This window comes from Mixophyes fleayi, chromosome 9, assembly GCF_038048845.1.
Source record: "Mixophyes fleayi isolate aMixFle1 chromosome 9, aMixFle1.hap1, whole genome shotgun sequence".
Taxonomy (NCBI): Eukaryota; Metazoa; Chordata; class Amphibia; order Anura; family Limnodynastidae; genus Mixophyes; species Mixophyes fleayi.
The window spans coordinates 111,523,949-111,543,272 of NC_134410.1; the positions used below are offsets into that span (position 1 = coordinate 111,523,949).

General features: G+C 42.6%; 2 protein-coding genes across 4 annotated transcripts in view; one reads left to right on the plus strand and one right to left on the minus strand.

Annotated features, from left to right (window-relative positions):
* PFKFB1 (6-phosphofructo-2-kinase/fructose-2,6-biphosphatase 1) overlaps positions 1–4,416 on the minus strand; it is a 34,069-nt gene extending 29,653 nt beyond the window's left edge. Inside the window, exon 1 of the mRNA XM_075184943.1 lies at positions 4,292–4,416. Coding sequence (XP_075041044.1) covers positions 4,292–4,340 — 49 coding nt within the window. The 5' untranslated portion in view covers positions 4,341–4,416. The remainder of the gene's footprint in view (positions 1–4,291) is intronic.
* A 165-nt stretch (positions 4,417–4,581) lies between these two features.
* Positions 4,582–19,187, plus strand: APEX2 (apurinic/apyrimidinic endodeoxyribonuclease 2). 3 transcript variants are annotated; one of them, XM_075184940.1, is made up of 7 exons: positions 4,582–4,684; positions 10,085–10,200; positions 11,113–11,196; positions 12,998–13,178; positions 14,611–14,757; positions 16,016–16,085; positions 17,610–19,187. In XM_075184940.1, exons 2-7 carry the CDS (start codon positions 10,086–10,088, stop codon positions 18,561–18,563), a joined length of 1,551 nt encoding a protein of 516 aa, XP_075041041.1. In that variant the 5' UTR covers positions 4,582–4,684; position 10,085; the 3' UTR covers positions 18,564–19,187. The 3 variants fall into 3 exon arrangements, with proteins under 3 accessions (XP_075041041.1, XP_075041040.1, XP_075041042.1); XM_075184939.1 differs by lacking the exon at positions 4,582–4,684 and adding an exon at positions 6,590–6,819; XM_075184941.1 differs by lacking the exon at positions 4,582–4,684 and adding an exon at positions 6,793–6,815.
* The last annotated feature ends 137 nt before the right edge of the window (positions 19,188–19,324 follow it).

Here is a 19,324-nt window from a genome sequence, read left to right on the forward strand (position 1 = left end):
GGCAATGCAGTATGCACTGCAAGGGGCTTGCAGGCAGATCCTGACAGTATGCAATACCCCCTAAATGCCTAGGCCCCCTGAAAAAGGCTATGTGGAAAGCCTGATTCCTTCATCTTACCCCAACTTCCCATCCCTATACCATGTTCTAACCCCATTTTTATTGTTGCTCCCCACCCTCCCCCCTTAGAGTTCTCTTTATATAATATGTACAAAGTGACTTTATATATGAGCAGATAGACTTAATTGATGAGATAAGTGAGCAATATGTGATTTTGCTCTTCATCCATGATCCTTGTTATACAGGGGTCCCTTTGCAAAGGGGGAAGGCTTCACTGGCGAATCTTCCCTCCGGCAGTAGCATGGCTCTCATTACTTGATGTATAGGGCGAAGCTTTAAAATGTCCTTTCATTTATACGCCCCATAATATCTAGTAGTACCTGAATCTGCTAAAAAAATAAAAAAAAAAAAAAAATATCTTTTCCCTACATTACCAGCAACTGACTGGCTGTACCGTCATTCAGCCGAATGTACCCGAATGGAGGGAACACAAAATCCAGCAGCAGGAGTCCTGAAATTAAGTAATTTATAAATAGAAGGTTACAATATAATAGCACTCAGAGTGCTATACCTATGCAGGTAGGATGGTTTTATTTCCTGAGCCCCAGTGCAAAAAGGGGGTGGGGGGGGGGGGTTTATTGGCAGAATCTGATCCACATTTTCATTTATAAGTGCAATGAGAAAATGGTATATAGTATAGGCCATATGCCGTGTCATGCTAATCAAAGCTGTGCCACACTATTAAACCTTGTTTCAGTAAATGCTGTGCCAGGATACCATATGTCTGCCTCTGCCTGAGAAGTCATATAGAGGTGAGGTTTCAAATCTCCACATACAAACAACTTCATCTGACATACTTGTTGTGTCCTGAGCAGTGACCAGAGCGTTCTATGGTTCCCGAGAGACGTTGGAGGTCTCAGATTCACACTATACCCCACTACTTCGCTGCAATAGGCATCCCACATGTGATATATATTGACCACCAGCCTAATACTGCCTCCTCTGTTTTAGTTACTGGAGGAAATGCTCAATGTGCAGATTAATACAGGATACTAAGTCAAGTTGAAATATATTATTAATTGGCTTTCATTTTAATTAAGATGACTCCAAACAGGGTCTGATTATGGGTTCAGGGTGCCCCTAAGCCAATATGCTCGCAGCACCACCTCGCCAGCGAATACGAGGTAAGTAAAAACAAACTCATCTTCAATTTAAATTTGGCTTCCTTCACACCCCTCCCACATGGTTATGAGCCCATATTTTTGAAATTCCGCTCCACTTTAAAAAAAAAAAAAAAAAAAAGTCACGCCAAACTTTATCACTCATTTCATTGTCCATAAAGTCAGTATAGCAGAACGGAGGCTTGAATGAGCATTACTGAGGGGGCTGTCACTCGTGCGCCTGTCACCATCCTTGTCTTTGCTACCGATTTATCCTGAAGTGTTCACTCAAGGATGACTTTTGGTCTTAGAAAAATGTAGTACATTTTTAATCTAGGCTTCCTTTTTTTTTGTTTTTTTTGTTTTTGTTTTCTCATTTTCCAGTTTCTTTAGAAAACAACTATACTCTTCTATTTTAAAATTAATTTCAGTTTATACATCTCCCCATCACCAATTTGCATCCCGTCCAGAAGCCATGCACCCTGCAACCTAGTCGGCCTATTGGATAGTCAGTCCTTGGCACCAAATATGGAGCGGTTGGCTGATATTCTTCAATATCATTGATACCATGGTAGTGTGGCGCTTGGCTATGATGTCACAGCCAAGCGCCACACTCCCAGTCTTAGAATCACAGAGGATCCCCCCCCCCCCCCCCCATTAAGGTAAGAAGCAGCGGGGGTAGGGTTGCGAAGCTCAAGGGCTTGGCTACCTAGGGCACCCCCAGAGCGTGCGCAGAACCAGGAGATAACACTATGTACTCGAGCCTGCCTCTTTTTGAGCCAAACTCCATCCCTACTACATTTGGGTCTCTCATAGGGCTAGATTTACTAAGCTGCGGGTTTGAAAAAGTGGGGATGTTGCCTATAGCAACCAATCAGATTCTAGCTTTAATTTATTTAGTACTTTCTACAAAATGAAAGATAGAATCTGATTGGTTGCTATAGGCAACATCCCCACTTTTTCAAACCCGCAGCTTAGTAAATCTAGCCCATAGAGTTTCACATGTTTCTGCTTGGCTCTTGTATTTACAATCGCATCAATTAGCAGACTGTAGCTGTGTTTTTGGATAATTTGTATCTAAAAAGTCCAGGTGACAAGATCATAGGGGGTGTGGCACTGCAAAAAGCATCATCACAACCTCACCTCCCATGCAATGACAATAATTACCGTCATCGCGCTGCAGGGTGGAACCAAGATAATGCGATTCACAACGAGGTAGGCGGGTTCTGGAAGGGTTCCCTGCTCTTCCGGGAAGCTGGGAGAGCTTTTCAAAATTCGGGAGACTCCCTGACATTCCAGGAGAGTAGACGATTATAACTCACACTAGATATACGGTATTTCATTTTTTTTGTAAGCATTTCGGAAAAGTTATGGAAAATGTTCGAAAACCTACATCTGTTTTGATGGGAGACAAAACTACTACTTATGCAAGTTTGACACACACATATATACACATATATATATATATATATATATATATATATATATATATATATATTTGTAAATACCTCTCTACAAAAAAAACATTAAATACATTTGTGACTAGTACATTTTCCTCTACAGCTCCCAAATATATGGAATTAGTTTCACCTGTTCTAACACAGGACATGGTCAAACCAAGTTATTCCTGTATTTTACAGTTACTCTCAGTGCTGTGACATCACATGTTACCTTTGACCCCATGCCTTTAGACATTGCATTATAAAGCAATGCAATCATTTAGAGGGCTACAGGGTATCATTGTTTGATAGAAGTGCACTCTACAAACATTGAGAGAACTACACATACAGACACAGAATACCAACTAGGATTGACAAGAAATATTGTAGTAAGTTACACACAACTGCAAAATAAATACATGAAATGTACTGTTTAAAGTCGTATTCGCAGGTAGGGATAAAAACAATAATTATTATTAATTATACCCAGGATTGTCCTCACTAGACCCCAGGAGCTGATCCACACCATCATTTTACCAAGGGCTCTATGCTGGCAGTTGTGTGGACCAATAAGATGCCTCAGTTATGGTGATTGCAGCTTCTTATTGGTCCTCCTGCTCACACCCCACCGCAGCCATGTTTATATTGGGATCAAAAAGAAATTTACAAACAGAGGGGTCCCAGGAAAAACTGTTTTATCATGCAGTTCCTTGGGCTCGAGTAAGAGTGTAAGAGTAAGCAGCAATTTTGGATTTTCAAAGATTAGTTCTCAATTGAAAATATTGTTATTTATTTTGTGCGGCTTTCTGGCTGAAAACAACATTTAGGGGACACTGTTACCGTTAATTTTAACCCAGAAATTAGTGTTGAAATTAACGTACCAAGGATAATAAAGTGCACTACTAACATAGTAAAGGCAATAGTGCGCAGACTGCGTTACTCTCAAGAGTAACGCGGTCAATTGAATCTGCCCCTCAAACTCAGCTTCTCTTAGGCACTTTAACTTCTGAAAAGTGCCCCAACTTTGTTTCAACAAAGTAACACTTGGCTACCTGCCAAGTTCATTTGTGGTGAATAGAGCATGCTCAGACTGCTATCAGTTTAGATAAAGTTGATACATACAAGCCAAAAGGTTAAGCTCCCAAGTAGATAGGTTAGAAACACAAAATAATTATATACGTTCCCCTTTCCGCTCCAAAAAAGTTAATTATTGTCAAATGGGGGATAGACATTTAGGATAAACAGTTTATACGGAGCTTCCTTCTAAATTTCCAAGATTTAGGAACATTTTAACCCAAAGAAACATTTTTTTTTTGTTTGGTTCAGTTTTGGGGGAATCTCAACAAAAGCAAAAACACCCCCAACAATACACAAACTGCAATATGTGCACAAAACCCTTCTTGTGTATGTTTTGGAGGGCCTGCATTTTAATAGTCAATTAATCTAGGTGAAAAAAAATAAATCAAGAGATATGAACAAGAAAATCAGAGAAAAAAAATAAAATATATATATATATATATATATATATATATATAAAAAATGCAAGAAGAACAGTAACTAATCAAAAACAAAAGAAAAAACCACTTGGGTGTCCTGGCCATTTATACACCCATGCTTGTGGTCAGATGTCTTACCTGGGATCCGTAAGGCCTTATCTTCCTGCATTCTAATGCTCCCCTCCATTGTGTTCAGTGCATAGGAGCCTGGCCTCGAGCAGCCTGCAGCTCCTCACACGTATGAAAGGTCAGCTTTACCAAACAGGAATAAAAATAAAACAGGCTACTGCCCTTTATGTCTGACTGACTGCAGCTTAATATATTCCTCAAACACCTGCTGTTCTTGCTACACTCAATAATCCTCTGGCAGCTCACAAGTGAGCTGCTGACATACTGGTCCAATCCCAGGACACCCTGACTTAAAACATATTAGGGGAAGAGAGGTTCCTGCAAAACTGGTACTGCAGCAACTGAACAAGCACCCTATGGACTATGAAGGGGCACAGCTGGGACTGTTTTGGGGCTGGAAAGGTCTGTACTACCTTGCTGGACTGTGGGTTGTATGTATCACTCTTTGGCACAGAAAGGATTAAAAGAAGGATCTTAACTAGATGTTGCTTGAAGTGCAGGAAGCCTGTGTTTCTGTCAGCCTATAATGTAGCCTGCACACATATGCACTACCCTCTCTGACCTTGAACAATTCAATTTACTACATGCCTGGGTCATTAATCTGAGTAAGTGACTTATTGCTTTGTTCTGTATAGTGTAGTAGAGAGATGATTAACCCTTCACTGTCGTTTGAGGGGATATAATTGAAAGTCTCCATAATAGGACAAAATGAGCTAGGTAGGGAATGACACACTGCAGTGCATTGCTGTTCTCTTGACATTAACTTGCATATGACATTTGCTAATTTTGCAGCAGTGTGGGATAATTTTTAAAATATTATTATGAATGTGTTTGCCATATTTTATCATTGTTAAATGCATTTTGGAGACACAGAGAGTGTTTATTTCATACATGCATAGTGCAGAAGACACTGTATAATATATAAAATGCCAATCCCCAACCTGGTGACAGGTTCACTTTTTTAAAAAAAAAAATAATGTTTACTTTAATAACATAATTTAGCCCAAGTTAATGCATTTGGAACATAAATGTGAAAATCAGAATATGTAGTGTCTGCTGAGTTTTAGTGTGACAGGGGATAGCATGCACGCTTCACTCCCACCCATCATCATCATCATCTATTTATATAGCGCCACTAATTCCGCAGCGCTGTACAGAGAACTCATTCACATCACTCATTCACCTAGAATATTAATACAAATATTGCTTGCCCTGTGACACTACCCTTGCTCTAGACCACATGGATATTCCAAGTGACCTAAAGAAGCACTTGATTTATATGTTTTAATAATCACAGCTATATATGGTTTTCACTAAGGAGTATGTAACACAAAGCATATACAACCACTACTTCATCATTCCTCTTAATTTATTATAATTGAGATTAGCAGATTGTTACACTTCTAAAATCTCAATAGATCTGCAGAATTGTCTCACCGATCAACACCAAATATTTATATTTAAATTACATTTCATATCAACTGCTCAAAAGCAATCAATCAGATGCTGACCTGTACAGCACTGAACGCTCCCAGTCATTCAATCATCTCCTGGACTATGCTGTCAAACCAGAAATCACCATGTAACCCTCCAGGTGTTGTCAAACTACAAGCTGGGACTTGTAGTTCCAGAAGAACTAGAGAGCCATAGGTAATGCAACAGGATTAATTAACCCCAATGATTTAAATGAAAAGCGACACACTTAAAAAAAAAAAGCTCCTGTGATGGATTTATTTTACCACTTTAATTTTTCCACATTTTCGGTTAAAGTAATATTCCGTCCCTGTCAAAAAAACAACAACATTTTTTTGGGAACAGAAAGATTGTTTGTACTTCCCATAAGTAAAAGTAATCATGTGCATTGTCTTCTTGCAAGACAGAAAATAGGAGCATAAATCCCAATATTTCACACAGAACTATTTAAAACAAGACATGCACCCTCACCCAGAAAGACAGTATAACACACAGGGCCATCTGTTCCACTGGGCACGATGGGCAGGGGCCCCATGGGCAAGGGGGCCCCATTGGCAGGGCTCTTAATTAGAATAATCCTGAAAAAAATAAATCCTGGAAACAAAAGATTCAAGGGTCACTGAGCAAGTACATTTTAAAAAAAGTGATATATATATATATATATATATATATATATATATATAATGTTGTTAAGATGGCCCTGATAACACAGTATTTATTTGTGGTTTGTATTTATCTACACTGACACCTGTTATTATGCCACTGTCTATATTTGTTACTATTTTGCAATGATATATTTATGTCAGCCCAGCACTGCACTCACTGTGACTGACATCCTATCAGTGCCTGACTGTGCCATGACGTCACAAGCACCGCCCATCTCTTGTTGCTTTGTGCAGACACGTGCACTCTGACCCCGCCCCCACTCGATGACGTACATTAACTGCGCCGAAGCCCGAAGACAACATGGCCGCTATTGAATCGGGAGGCGGGAAATAGAAAGTCACCGGTTCCCGGTATAATTCTGGTCCAGACATGTCGGGGGATAGGGAGCAGAGCTGTAGGTGTGTGTAACGTATATACTGCGCACAGTCTCTGTACAGTGATCATTCACCAGCCGTACATAGGTGTCTGTTAAGCTGTTGTGGAACTTACAAGTCCCACCATGCCCACCTGTATCGTACATGTAATTCCATAACAGAGAGCCCACACGTTGGCAAAGCCTATTATATGGGGGTATTGGGACACCCTAAAACGAATGACAGCTGCAGTCTGCAACATGGCATACCAAATGATAGCAAATTAAAGTTTTGTCTATATAAAAAAAAAACACCCTACAGACTATATCTTTAATACACTTGTTGCTAAGGTACTTGTCATTGTTTAGATTGGGGGGTGCCAGCTCCTTTAAATGTAATAATTCTAATTGTATAGAAATAAGCCGTACATGTTTTGTAAAAAGCTCCTCATTTGTACAATGTTTCCTAAACCAGTATTGGGGGGGGGTCTACAATTTGCGGCATTACTGCACAGCCACTGCGCCATGATGCCACACACATTGTGCAATGATGGATTGTGCTTTGCCACAAGCCTCCAATTACGCAATGCTACATTGGCATAATGGTGGTGCCCTCATCACCACTCACTTGTCCTGCCATCCATGAACATTGCAGGCTTTCTCGGAGTCTTATTAGACTCCCTGAAATCCAGGAACCTCCCAGATGTTTCAGGGGAGTTGGCATGTATACCTAAACCTGCTTGCTAGATCTACTCCCCTACACCTGAGACCCACCGTGCAAGTAAGGTGTGATGGAGTGACAGCTGTTTTATTTGGAATTAATGTATAGAAAAAAAAGTTGTATGTGTTTTATAGAAGATCCTGGTTATTCCACATCAATTTTACTTGTGTAGGGGCATATCTATAAAAACAATCTAGTATAGGTTTAAGGGACGTGGCAGGAATTATTTTTTTTTATGATACACATGCAGTTATTTAATTTAAATGTAACATTGGCATTGCATATAAAACCACTGTCATATCACATCTAAATTATACAAAGTACCTTCACTTATAAGTATATGGTAGATATAAACAGTAGGGGTGAGTTTATATGTTTTTTTTTATTTTATTATATACAAACCTTTAATTTGTTATCATTATGTGCTATTGTCATTACTTTTAGTATTCCCTGTAGGTACTCTGGATACTTTCCTCCCGGAAACTAAAGCTATTGCTGGACCTGTTGGTAGCCACAGTTGCTTTGCTCCTAGATTTCCCAGTTAATTTGCTATTGCAGTTACCTGGACTTAATGTATTAATTGAAGAGAAGAGTATTTTTTATTAAACATCAATTTAATTATTTCAGTTCGGGTAACTGTATTATAAAATTATAAGGGATGTTCGGGTGCCAGGTTATGTTGGACGGATATATATGATATAGTGCTACTTAGGTGATCTGTAACTTTGTGAAGCAGTACCATTCTGTAGCAGGAATATGTGTATTTTATTGACAGTAAAGGCCTTTTGGGCTTCATTTAGCCCAATTCACCCTAACATTACAGGTGGCTCTTTGCAGGTATTTCAAATCATTGTTCCAAATCCTGCACAGCTGTATGCTAGCCTAACATATACAGTATATGGACAAAAGTATTTGGCCACACCTGTTAATTATTGAATTGAGGTGTTTCAATCAGACCCGTTGCCAGAGGTGTATTTAATATCACACTGAAAATCTTCTATTATCATTATTTATTTAGAAGTTACCACAAAATTCTGCAGCGCCATACAGTGGGGAAATAGTGGAAAGTATATAAAATGAAGGGGTCAAACAAGCAAAATATAGAATTTTCAAAAAGCATGAATGTAATAAAACCAAGAAATTAAGCATACTGCATAAAATATAATAGGGTATAGAATAAACATAGTGTAGGACTGACCATGCCAGAGGCATAATAGAAGGATGGATGAGGTAGGAGCAGACAAAATTACAGGAGAAGAGAGGGCCCTGATTGTGAGAGATTATATTCTAATGGGGAAGAGTGAGGCAGAGGCAGGCTAGGCCCGCAAAAGTGGAAGTAGGTGAGAGATTGGTCGGCTTTAATAAAAAGGGGTTTAAGGAGCATTTCAAACTTTGGAGGCTCGTTGAGAGTCAGATTGGCCATGTAGGTTTATTCCATAGTTGGCAAACAGCACAGGAGAAGTGTTGGAAGGAGGAGTGGCTGAGGGCTTTGCAAGTGAGGGTAAGGGAACGGTGAGCCAATGTAGAGTTTGACAGAGCGTAAAGCCTGAAGTGGAATGAGCAATGGAGATGGGGAGTGAAGGAGAGGTAGAGGGGCACTTGAGGAACAGGGGATATTGTCTTTGGTGAGAGTGCTGTAGGGGACATAGACCGGGGGCAATCGCCCCCCCTAGCAGGGGCTTGCTGCCGGCGGCTGCACATTATGTGCAGGTCCATTCAGCAGTGACAGGCAGGGCCAGCGTGCTGCCCGGCCGCTCTGATTGTGTTTTAAACACAATCAGAGCATCCGGGCAGCACACTGTCCCTGCCTGTCACTGCTGAACGGACCTGCACATAGTATGCAGCCGCTTACAGCCTCAGATGTCAAAAAGGGGGCGGGGCCTAAATCCCCCCCCTCCTACATCGCCCCGGGTAGCAGTATTCTCTAGATCCGCCCCTGACATAGACTAGAACAGTGATGGGCAACGTGAATTAGCTGGAGGGCTGCATGCGCGAAAATAAGAGTTTTAAAGTAGTTTTGTTTAGTAAGAGAGCAGAGCTGTAGGATGAAATAATGAATTTAGAGTGGATTTCCCCCAGCAGCGCTCACTGATACAGGAGCTCTTTATGCAGATAATGGGTCTGCTTGGAGTGTCACAGCCTGGGTTCAGCGGCTGAGTCTGTGAATGGTGGCAGGGTGTGGTTGTGTCTAGGGCTGGAGTGAGTGCCATTATAGAAGGAGACAGACAGATTTCGGCATGATGAAGTGGCTATAGTAAAAAGAGGAGTGCATTAAGTGTAATCCTGTATAATCTCTAACCGGAGTCTGCATCATGCAGGTAACTGCAACACTTTAAGTGGAACACTCATACTGTGCTTGGCTTAACACGTCATGGCAATGTAAACCCGTCACCAGTCTAGGCCTCTGTTTACCTTGTATTTCCAGTTTAACTTCATTATACATTTATTTTAACACCTTAGTAATAAATCAGTCTCCCACACTGTCCATGGTGGAATAAAGTATGACTAAACATGGTTACCAATATTTTGCAGTCCTGAGTAGCTATATGATATATAAGCTTACCATTTTTCCTATTATTTTTCATTGTAGGATGAAGATTGTGAGCTGGAATATAAATGGTATTCGGGCAACTCATGTCGGACTGAAAGAAATCCTGGACTCACTTGATGCTGATGTCACCTGCCTGCAGGAGACTAAAGTCACCAGTAGGTGCTTCTGTCAGGAGGGCAGAAACTGCATGAAATATGGGTGGGATCTGCACTATATTGGAGTGTATCTGGGTTTTCTTGTTTCAATGCTGCGCTGTAACACATTATTTAATAACATGATACAGAGAGCAATTAAATACACAACCGATTTTCAGTTTTTAACTATCTACAGACTAATGAAAGCTGCTAGATTGCTATCACCTGATTGGTTGTTGCACAATGTTACATAGCCCCATGCCGCAATACACTGTCTCTGACTATTACTATTGAGAAGGTCTATCCTCACCCTTATATATAATGTATACTGTTTACTGTGCCTGTCGACAAGCTCCAGAGGTCCGCCTTTTGATGTGAGCCTGTGTCAGCTGTCAAATATGCTCTGATTCAGCGCTACCTTCTCGCAGGGCAACCAGCTTGCGCCTCTCACTCGGTATCCCCTTCCTTACCTACATCCTTCAACCAATCACCAGACAGCTCTCCTAGACTTACTAGTAATGTACATCAGGCTTGTGATTGGTGGAAGGAGCATGGCAGATTGCTCTGACATGGTTTCATAGGCAGTTCTGTGGAGTGTCGGCTAATGAGGTTGCTGGCAGTCAGATGATGGAGGAAGTAAGCACGTATTTCTGATTAGAGGCGGAGAGTCTAATAAGTAATATACATTATACACAAAAAAAAGCTTCCATTGTTTTGAAAAGGCACATTAAAATGCAATCAATGTGCATTTTTTTCCCATATGTAGGTACCTGATCGGCCAATCACTGCTTTAATGTGCACCTTCGGAATCCCCAACAGGACACATTTTAAGGATTTCCTTTATTATGCACAGGTCTTTTATATATAGTGAGAGAGATTTGCTTCACTCAGAGACTGGTTAGTTTGCTAACGATCTCCACTTGTATTACTTAGGAGACCTGTTGGATGAACCTACTGCCATAGTAGAGGGGTATAACTCTTACTTCAGCTTCAGCCGGGCGAGAAGTGGGTACTCAGGTAAGAAATAATTGTATATGTGCACAATGCTCACAGTGTTGACAGGAAGTTTGTGAACCTTTTAAAACCAGCCAACCTCAATTTTACCAGAATAGAAATAGAAGGGCTGATATGTCAGACAGTATTTAATAAACCATATTATTGGCGTATAAAACAAAGCAAACTATGATAAAAACAATTGCTGTTTAGATAATGTTTGTATGCTAATAATTAGAGATTTCTAGTAAGAAATGCATAAGAATGCAGATATGATACTTTTCCTGATCATTACCATGCTGATTTTATTTACTTTCGAGTGAGAATTGTTTTTAAATGTGCCAATTGAACTTGGGCAACTGATGAGTCTTTAACAGCTGACTCTGAGAAACCAGCAGTTCCGTATAGCTGCCGTTTAATGCCAGGTAATACATACTAGCTGAACGTTCTGTTCTTTCTACCTAGCAACTAAGCCAAATGTTAGTCCGGATTGGAGGATTTTTATTACCATTAAGGGCAATATTTTGATTGGCTGCAGTAAGCTGAACCCTAGGATTGTGGACTTCCTATGAGATATGTGAAAGACGATTGGTAGACCTCTTCTAGTGAAAGACTATTGGCAGTGAAAGATGATTGGTAAAGCCCCTCTTCACTTATTTAAGGCACTTCTGATTTGTATCTGATACATTACCTCTGATGAAACCGCCACCTAGGGGCGGAGAAATATGTTAGCTGACGTCATACTCCTGGTAATCAGTGCTACCTGCATGCAAACTGAAACTCATGTGAAGGAATAGGACGGAGATCGTCTAGGTTGTCTCTGCGCTAAAGTTCAAGATAAATGATACTCAACACTATATGTGCACATATTAGTGAAGAAATCTTCATGTTCTTGCTTGACTGGCACAGTAGCAAGCGGTTGTTTAATCGTGGACGGAACATCAGGGCAAAACAGGATCACTATCCGTCTGGCTTCTCAATACTATCCACTATAAAGATCAACTTGTGAGCAATCACTTAAAGTGGATTCCATCCTTATTATAAGAGAGTTGAATAGACACTTGTTTTGGATGCCCAGTCCACCCAGGTCTTTATATTACCAGTCTATAAGCTTGAATTTGATACATATATCCATTTCTTGGACGTATTCATCGGTTGTCTTTTTAATACACATTGGTATTTTATCATAAAGATCAATATTTGACCATTTATGAGATGATCAGTTTTAATACAACTAGAGCAGGTGGCTCCATACCAGTTTACACATTTGTTCATATTTATTTATGTATTTAATAATTGTTTTCATCATAGTTTGCTTTGTGTTATGTGCCAATAATATGGTTTATTAAATACTGTCTGACATACCAGCGGTTCTATTTCTTTTCTGGTCTACTTATCTTGAGACATTTCAGTAGAATGTCTATTGGAAGCAGCAAGTTTAGTCAGACATATGTACGTTTTTTTGATGTTAAGTTGAATTGCAGAAGTATCCTATAGCGCCTTTTTTTTTTTTGCCCCTTTTTTAAACCTCAATTTTAGATGACACCACAATAAATAATATATTAGTCTTGCTTTCTGCCCTACTAATTAAGAGGCAATATATATAATCAATAGCTGGGACTGCGCTTGGCTAAAAGTTAGAACTCCTTGACCAGGGATGCCCAAACTTACATTGTATAACATTATAAAATTCTATTTATATTTTTTTACGATGGCTGCAATGTATATATGACACCTGTGTAGCACATGGCTGTTTGCATGTGTCTTTGTCGCTTGTCAGCTGACATGTTACCCAGCTCACCCCTTTTTGTTGTTAAATTTGTAGGAGTTGCCACATTCTGTAAAAACTCCACCACTCCGCAGGCAGCAGAGGAGGGGCTGTCTGGACAGCTAACCAATCAGAAGGGCTCTGTCGGCTGCTATGGCAGCACAGAGGAATTCTCTGAAGAGGAGCTGCTGTCCTTGGACCAAGAGGGAAGAGCAGTGATCACTCAGCACAGGATCCTGTAAGACAATGATCTCACCTTCTGCCCTACACGATATCGGTCCTATGCAGAGATAAATATCCCTGTACGCTTATATTTTACCAGCCATTTAACATAGATTGTAGAATGGTCTATCTCCTGTATATTGTGGGATGTGGATGGTAGAATGGTCTATCTCCTATATATTGTGGGATGTGGATGGTAGAATGGTCTATCTCCTATATATTGTGGGATGTGGATGGTAGAATGGCCTATCTCCTATATATTGTGGGATGTGGATGGTAGAATGGCCTATCTCCTATATATTGTGGGATATGGATGGTAGAATGGTCTATCTCCTTTATATTGTGGGATATGGATGGTAGAATGGTCTATCTCCTTTATATTGTGGGATATGGATGGTAGAATGGCCTATCTCCTATATATTGTGGGATATGGATGGTATAATGGTCTATCTCCTATCTATTTCAATAACCCCACAATTTCCTCAGTCTCACAAGCCCGCTGCCTCGGTGTCACACTTGACTGCACCCTCTGCTTTATTCCTCACATCCAGACTATCTTCCAGTCTTGTCGACTCCACCTTAAAAACATATTACAGAATACGCCCTTTTCTTACTCAACATGCTGTCAAAACTCTTATCCATTCTCTCGTCATCTCCTGTCTTGTCTATTGCAACCTCCTGCTATCTGGTATTCCTGACACCCATATATCCACACTTCAGTCCATCCTAAATGCTTCTGCAAGACTGATCTTACTCTCTCACCGGTCCACATCTGCTGCACCACTCTGCAAATCCCTGCGCTGCCCTGTGTCCTCCAGAATCAAATTCAAATTACTCATCCCTGCATACAAAGCCATCAAGAACACTACCCCTGCATACATCTCAAATCTCATATCAAACTACTCTCCCTCCTGTCCTCTATGATCTACCTCTGACCTTCGTCTTGTCTCGTTTCTGGTAACCACCTCTCACTCCCACCTACAAGACTTCTCCCGTGATGCTCCCCACTTATGGAATTCCCTACCACGCTCAATCAGACTTTCCCACAGCCTTCAAATCTTTAGACACTCTTTGAAAACCCATCTCTTTTTTTAAAGGTGAACTTATCCCCATAATGCTATTCACACTAATGTACACTCACAACTATCCCAATCTCCACTCTGAACCACATTTTCTCCTCTTGTTTCAGCTGTGACGTCTTCCACTTATAATGTAAGCTCTCTAATGAGCAGGGTCCTTCATACCCTTTGTCTGCGTTTATTTTGTCTGCCTTGTATGTCCCTGTTTTATGTATGTACTGGTTTCCCTACTGTACGGCGCTGTGGAGCACTGTGGCGCCTTACAAATCTACAGTAATAATAATCTCTTGTGTATTTGTGTATTGTGAGATGTTTTACTGTAGTGCATATTATTGTACATGTAATATTGAAACCACTGCTGCGTTTCAGAACATCTGATGGCAAAGAGGACACTCTGACGGTGATTAACGTTTACTGCCCTCGTGCGGACCCTGAGAAGCCTGAGCGCAAGATCTACAAGTTGCGCTTTTATCATTTACTTCAGCTACGGGCAGAGACCATTCTGAGGAATGGAGGGTAAGCCTGAGGGCTGGAGGGGAATGGAGGGGGTGAGCCTCGGGGCTAGAGGGGAGTGGAGGGGGTGAGCCTCGGGGCTAGAGGGGAGTGGAGGGGGTGAGCCTCGGGGCTAGAGGGGAATGGAGGGGGTGATCCTCGGGACTAGAGGGGAAAGGAGGAGGTGAGCCTCGGGGCTAGAGGGGAAAGGAGGGGGTGAGCCTCGGGGCTAGAGGGGAAAGGAGGGGGTGAGCCTCGGGGCTAGAGGGGAATGGAGGGGGTGATCCTCGGGACTAGAGGGGAAAGGAGGAGGTGAGCCTCGGGGCTAGAGGGGAGTGGAGGGGGTGAGCCTCGGGGCTAGAGGGGAGTGGAGGGGGTGAGCCTCGGGGCTAGAGGGGAATGGAGGGGGTGATCCTCGGGACTAGAGGGGAAAGGAGGAGGTGAGCCTCGGGGCTAGAGGGGAAAGGAGGGGGTGAGCCTCGGGGCTAGAGGGGAAAGGAGCGGGTGAGCCTCGGAGCTAGAGGGGAAAGGACGGGGTGAGCCTCGGGGCTAGAGGGGAAAGGACGGGGTGAGCCTCGGGGCTAGAGGGGAAAGGACGGGGTGAGCCTCGGGGCTAGAGGGGAAAGAAGGGGATGAGCCTCGAGGCTAGAGGGGAATGGAGGGGTGAGCCTCGGGGCTAGAGGGGAGTGGAGGGGGTGAGCCTCGGGGCTAGAGGGGAATGGAGGGGGTGAGCCTCGGGGCTAGAGGGGAAAGGAGGAGGTGATCCTCGGGACTAGAGGGGAAAGGAGGAGGTGAGCCTCGGGGCTAGAGGGGAAAGGACGGGGTGAGCCTCGGGGCTAGAGGGGAAAGGACGGGGTGAGCCTCGGGGCTAGAGGGGAAAGGACGGGGTGAGCCTCGGGGCTAGAGGGGAAAGGACGGGGTGAGCCTCGGGGCTAGAGGGGAAAGGATGGGGTGAGCCTCGGGGCTAGAGGGGAAAGGAGGGGGTGAGCCTCGGGGCTAGAGGGGAATGGAGAGGGTGAGCCTCAGGGCTGGATTGGAAAGGAGGGGGTGAACCTCGGGGCTAGAGGGGAAAGGATGGGGTGAGCCTCGAGGCTAGAGGGGAATGGAGGGGATGAGCCTCAGGGCTAGAGGGGAATGGAGAGGGTGAGCCTCAGGGCTGGATTGGAAAGGAGGGGGTGAACCTCGGGGCTAGAGGGGAATGGAGGGGGTGAGCCTCGGGGCTGGAGGGGAATGTATGTGTAATCTGCACTGATACTGAATGTGTTATTCTCTGATGTTTCAGCCATGTCATTATATTAGGTGATGTGAACACCTCACACAGACCTATTGATCACTGTGACCCAACTTATCTGGTGAGTCCTATACCTGGTTCATAATTCTCACTGCTTGCAATTCTGGCTGAGTGCATGTTTTCTTTACTGCTTATAATTAAAGGCCCTCAAAATAACCTCTCCCCCCTTCACCCCAAATAAATCATAGTTTGATCCAGCCGCTAATGAGGGTCCGTTGAGGAGCCCTTCTTTGAAAACACGGTTTCTTTTTGCAAAGACTCTTTCACCAGCTCTGAGAGGAGGCCGTGTGTTGCCCCCTCTCTGTGTGTTGCCCCCTCTCTGTGTGTTGCCCCCTCTCTGTGTGTTGCTCCCTCTCCTCTACTTTCTTCCAAACCACAGAGAGAATGGGGCAGTGCATGTTTTCGTTGGGTTGCTAAGCGTGATGAGCTCAGTAACCATTGTGTCTTTCAGCCATGTCAGTCTCACTGTGGTGCAGCTGTAGACAGGAGCAGAGAGTCAGTGCTTTCATTTATATTAAACACACAGATAAGCTGCCTGACATATATATGTGGATGGAGATACTATAATTCCACTTTCAAACAAGTGACTTTGATTATAGGTATTAAGCCCAAATACACATCTTTTTCCAATACAGACACCATTGTGCAGCTTCGTGACTGTCTGCTATGCCCCTTCTCTCTTTTGCTTTAGGCTTCTTTATTGTGTAATCTCTGCATGAGTCAGTCAGCTGCTAATGCGGCTAGGCTACAGGCAGCGTGATGAAGATGTCACAGGGGAGAGGTGTACTGACATTGGATGCATGCTTGCATTGAACTGCACAATTATAGTTTACAGCCACCAGCATTACCCACAGGACAGTGATATCACTATAACTTGCCCCACTTTAATTAAAGCTGTATTTTGAAAAGATACACAGATTGAAGACTGCTACAGTACTTCATAGCTCCTACAAACAGTATTTCTGGAGGGTGGTAGAGCCGGGGCCTCTAGCGGATGGACCAGCATAATCAGCAGGCCCCATAGCAGCTCCATGAACAGTAGTGCCACGATTGGTCCTCCTCATTCACTGAAGACGGAGCCTTTTGCTACAGCTAAAACTGGGGTATTGCAATCTGTTCAGTGATTCTTTACTCACTGCAGATGGACAGCAGGATATATTAAAGTCAGAAACCCATTCATTACAAGTGAGCCTGAATGTTTTTTCTTTTTTAACAAATATGGCAGTATTCATTGAGCAACTAGTTAAATGCTTTTCTAAGTTAACTTAGAGCTATTGTGACAGCCAGAAAGTGACACCACTTTTCCCAGTTCAGTTTTAGTGCTTGTGCGAGATGCTTTGCTGCCTCCCAACACTGGGGGTATTTGTAGCAAGCATGCCAACTAGGTGTGTGGCATAAGTAATATGAAAAAATAGCAATACATAAATATATGTTAATGATGTACATTCATGGAGCTGTATTATTATTACAAGCATATTTTAAACTAATCTATAAATTCCTTCCACCACACCCCATCTTCAAACCATTTAAAACTGGAACTGAAATTGGACAAACAATCTCATTACATCTCTTGTGTTTTTTTTAGGAATCCTTTGAGGAGAACCCAGGACGCCAGTGGTTGAGCCAGTTCCTTAGTGACCCCGTTGCATCGATGGGGAATTCAGATCCATCGAATGTTGGTCTCTTTTTTGATAGTTTCCGGTATTTCCACCCCACTCAGAAAAATTCCTTTACATGCTGGTGTTCCGCTTCTGGAGCCCGGCAGACCAACTATGGCACCCGCATAGACTATATCTTCGGCAACAGAAGACTGGTGGAGGTAGAGTTTCTGGATTCCGTAATAATGCCGGAGGTCGAAGGATCTGACCACTGCCCAGTTAAAGCGTTTATGAAGTGTTCCCCTGTGGCAGCTGACAAGTGCCCTCCTCTCTGTACCAAATACCTCCCGGAGTTTGCTGGTCGGCAACAGAAACTATCTCAGTTTCTGGTGAAAAGGAACAAAGATTTTACAGATTCAACTGGAGACCGTAATGAGCTGGCAAACTCTCAATCCTTAACCGAAAGATCTGATCCAGCTTCCGTTCGTAAGAGGGCATTAGATAAGGTTAACGGAAGTTCTGGTAAGAAGAACAAATTGGGCACAAAGAGTGGGCAAGGCAGTCTTCTGGGCTTCTTTAAGCCTGCGGTGCACAAAGCAACCTCGACGCAGGGACAGAATGACTCTGCTAACCCAGTGTGTGAGATGGAGAACGTAAAGGAGGTGGCACAGCGAGACGGCGCGTTTATGGTTACCTCTGTCTCGCAGAAGGGAAACCAGCAGCAAGCTGCCTTCTGGAAGACCTTGTTGAAAGGACCCCCTCCTCCTCCCAGCTGTAAAGGCCACGGAGAACCCTGTGTCTTGCGGACAGTAAAGAAGGCTGGCCCCAACTGTGGCCGTCAGTTCTACGTGTGCGCGCGGCCTGAAGGCCACTCTTCCAACCCTCAGGCACGTTGCAACTTTTTCCTCTGGGTGAGCAAAAAAGCTGCAACAGATGGATGATCGCTACTTTGAGAATAGGTGCTGTCTTTGTTTTATTAACCTAAACCATGGTGCTAAATGGCCAACGTCATGTGGGTAAATGAGAGGTAGACCGCCTTTCTTATACCAGCTGCTGTTGACCTGTAATTTCCAGAGTAAAGACCAGCAGCAGGGTGCCCAACATAGTGTTCTATGGGTTTTACATTGTTATATACCCTCATCCCCTTGTAAATGGATTTCCATTATTTATTGCCCTATTTATAAAGCCACCCTCACTATAAAACCAATATTGCCCTGTTCTAAACTGGGGTTAAAAAGAATGAGCCATGAATTTTGTTCTTCTGAGAATTTAATCAGTCTTGACATTTATGAGCTTCCAATTACATTCCTACTTCATGAATCAACCAATACTTTTAGCTGTTATCCTACGACACCGTCTGTCTTATTCATCAGGAAAGAAATATTTTTTTTTCTAATCTAAAGCACTTATATACCTTCCTCCCTGTTATATGTATTGCTTGTACCACATACTGTTTGTCCCAATTGTCACTTGGCTAAAGAAAAGCCACTTTGATATCTTTATAAAAAAAAAAAAAGAAACTTTTGTACTTGGTGCCAACAATAAAATATCTGTTCAAAAATGAACTTGTTCTTTAGTATTTAGTTGACTTTGGTATGCTGTCACGCTTAGTAAGTCAGTGCCTTCAGGGAAAGAAGATGAGTCAGTAAGCAGGGTACAACTATTTCCTGGGTGAGAGGAGCTGCCCTGGCAAAAAGATTAA

Bases quoted from the DNA above. Each gene is read 5' to 3' on its own strand.
- APEX2 (XM_075184939.1), top strand. From the start codon at position 6,791: ATGTCGGGGGATAGGGAGCAGAGCTGTAG. The intron at 13,179-14,610 runs GTAAGACAATGA...GCTGCGTTTCAG, and splicing joins ATCACTCAGCACAGGATCCT to AACATCTGATGGCAAAGAGG. The intron at 14,758-16,015 runs GTAAGCCTGAGG...CTGATGTTTCAG, and splicing joins ACCATTCTGAGGAATGGAGG to CCATGTCATTATATTAGGTG.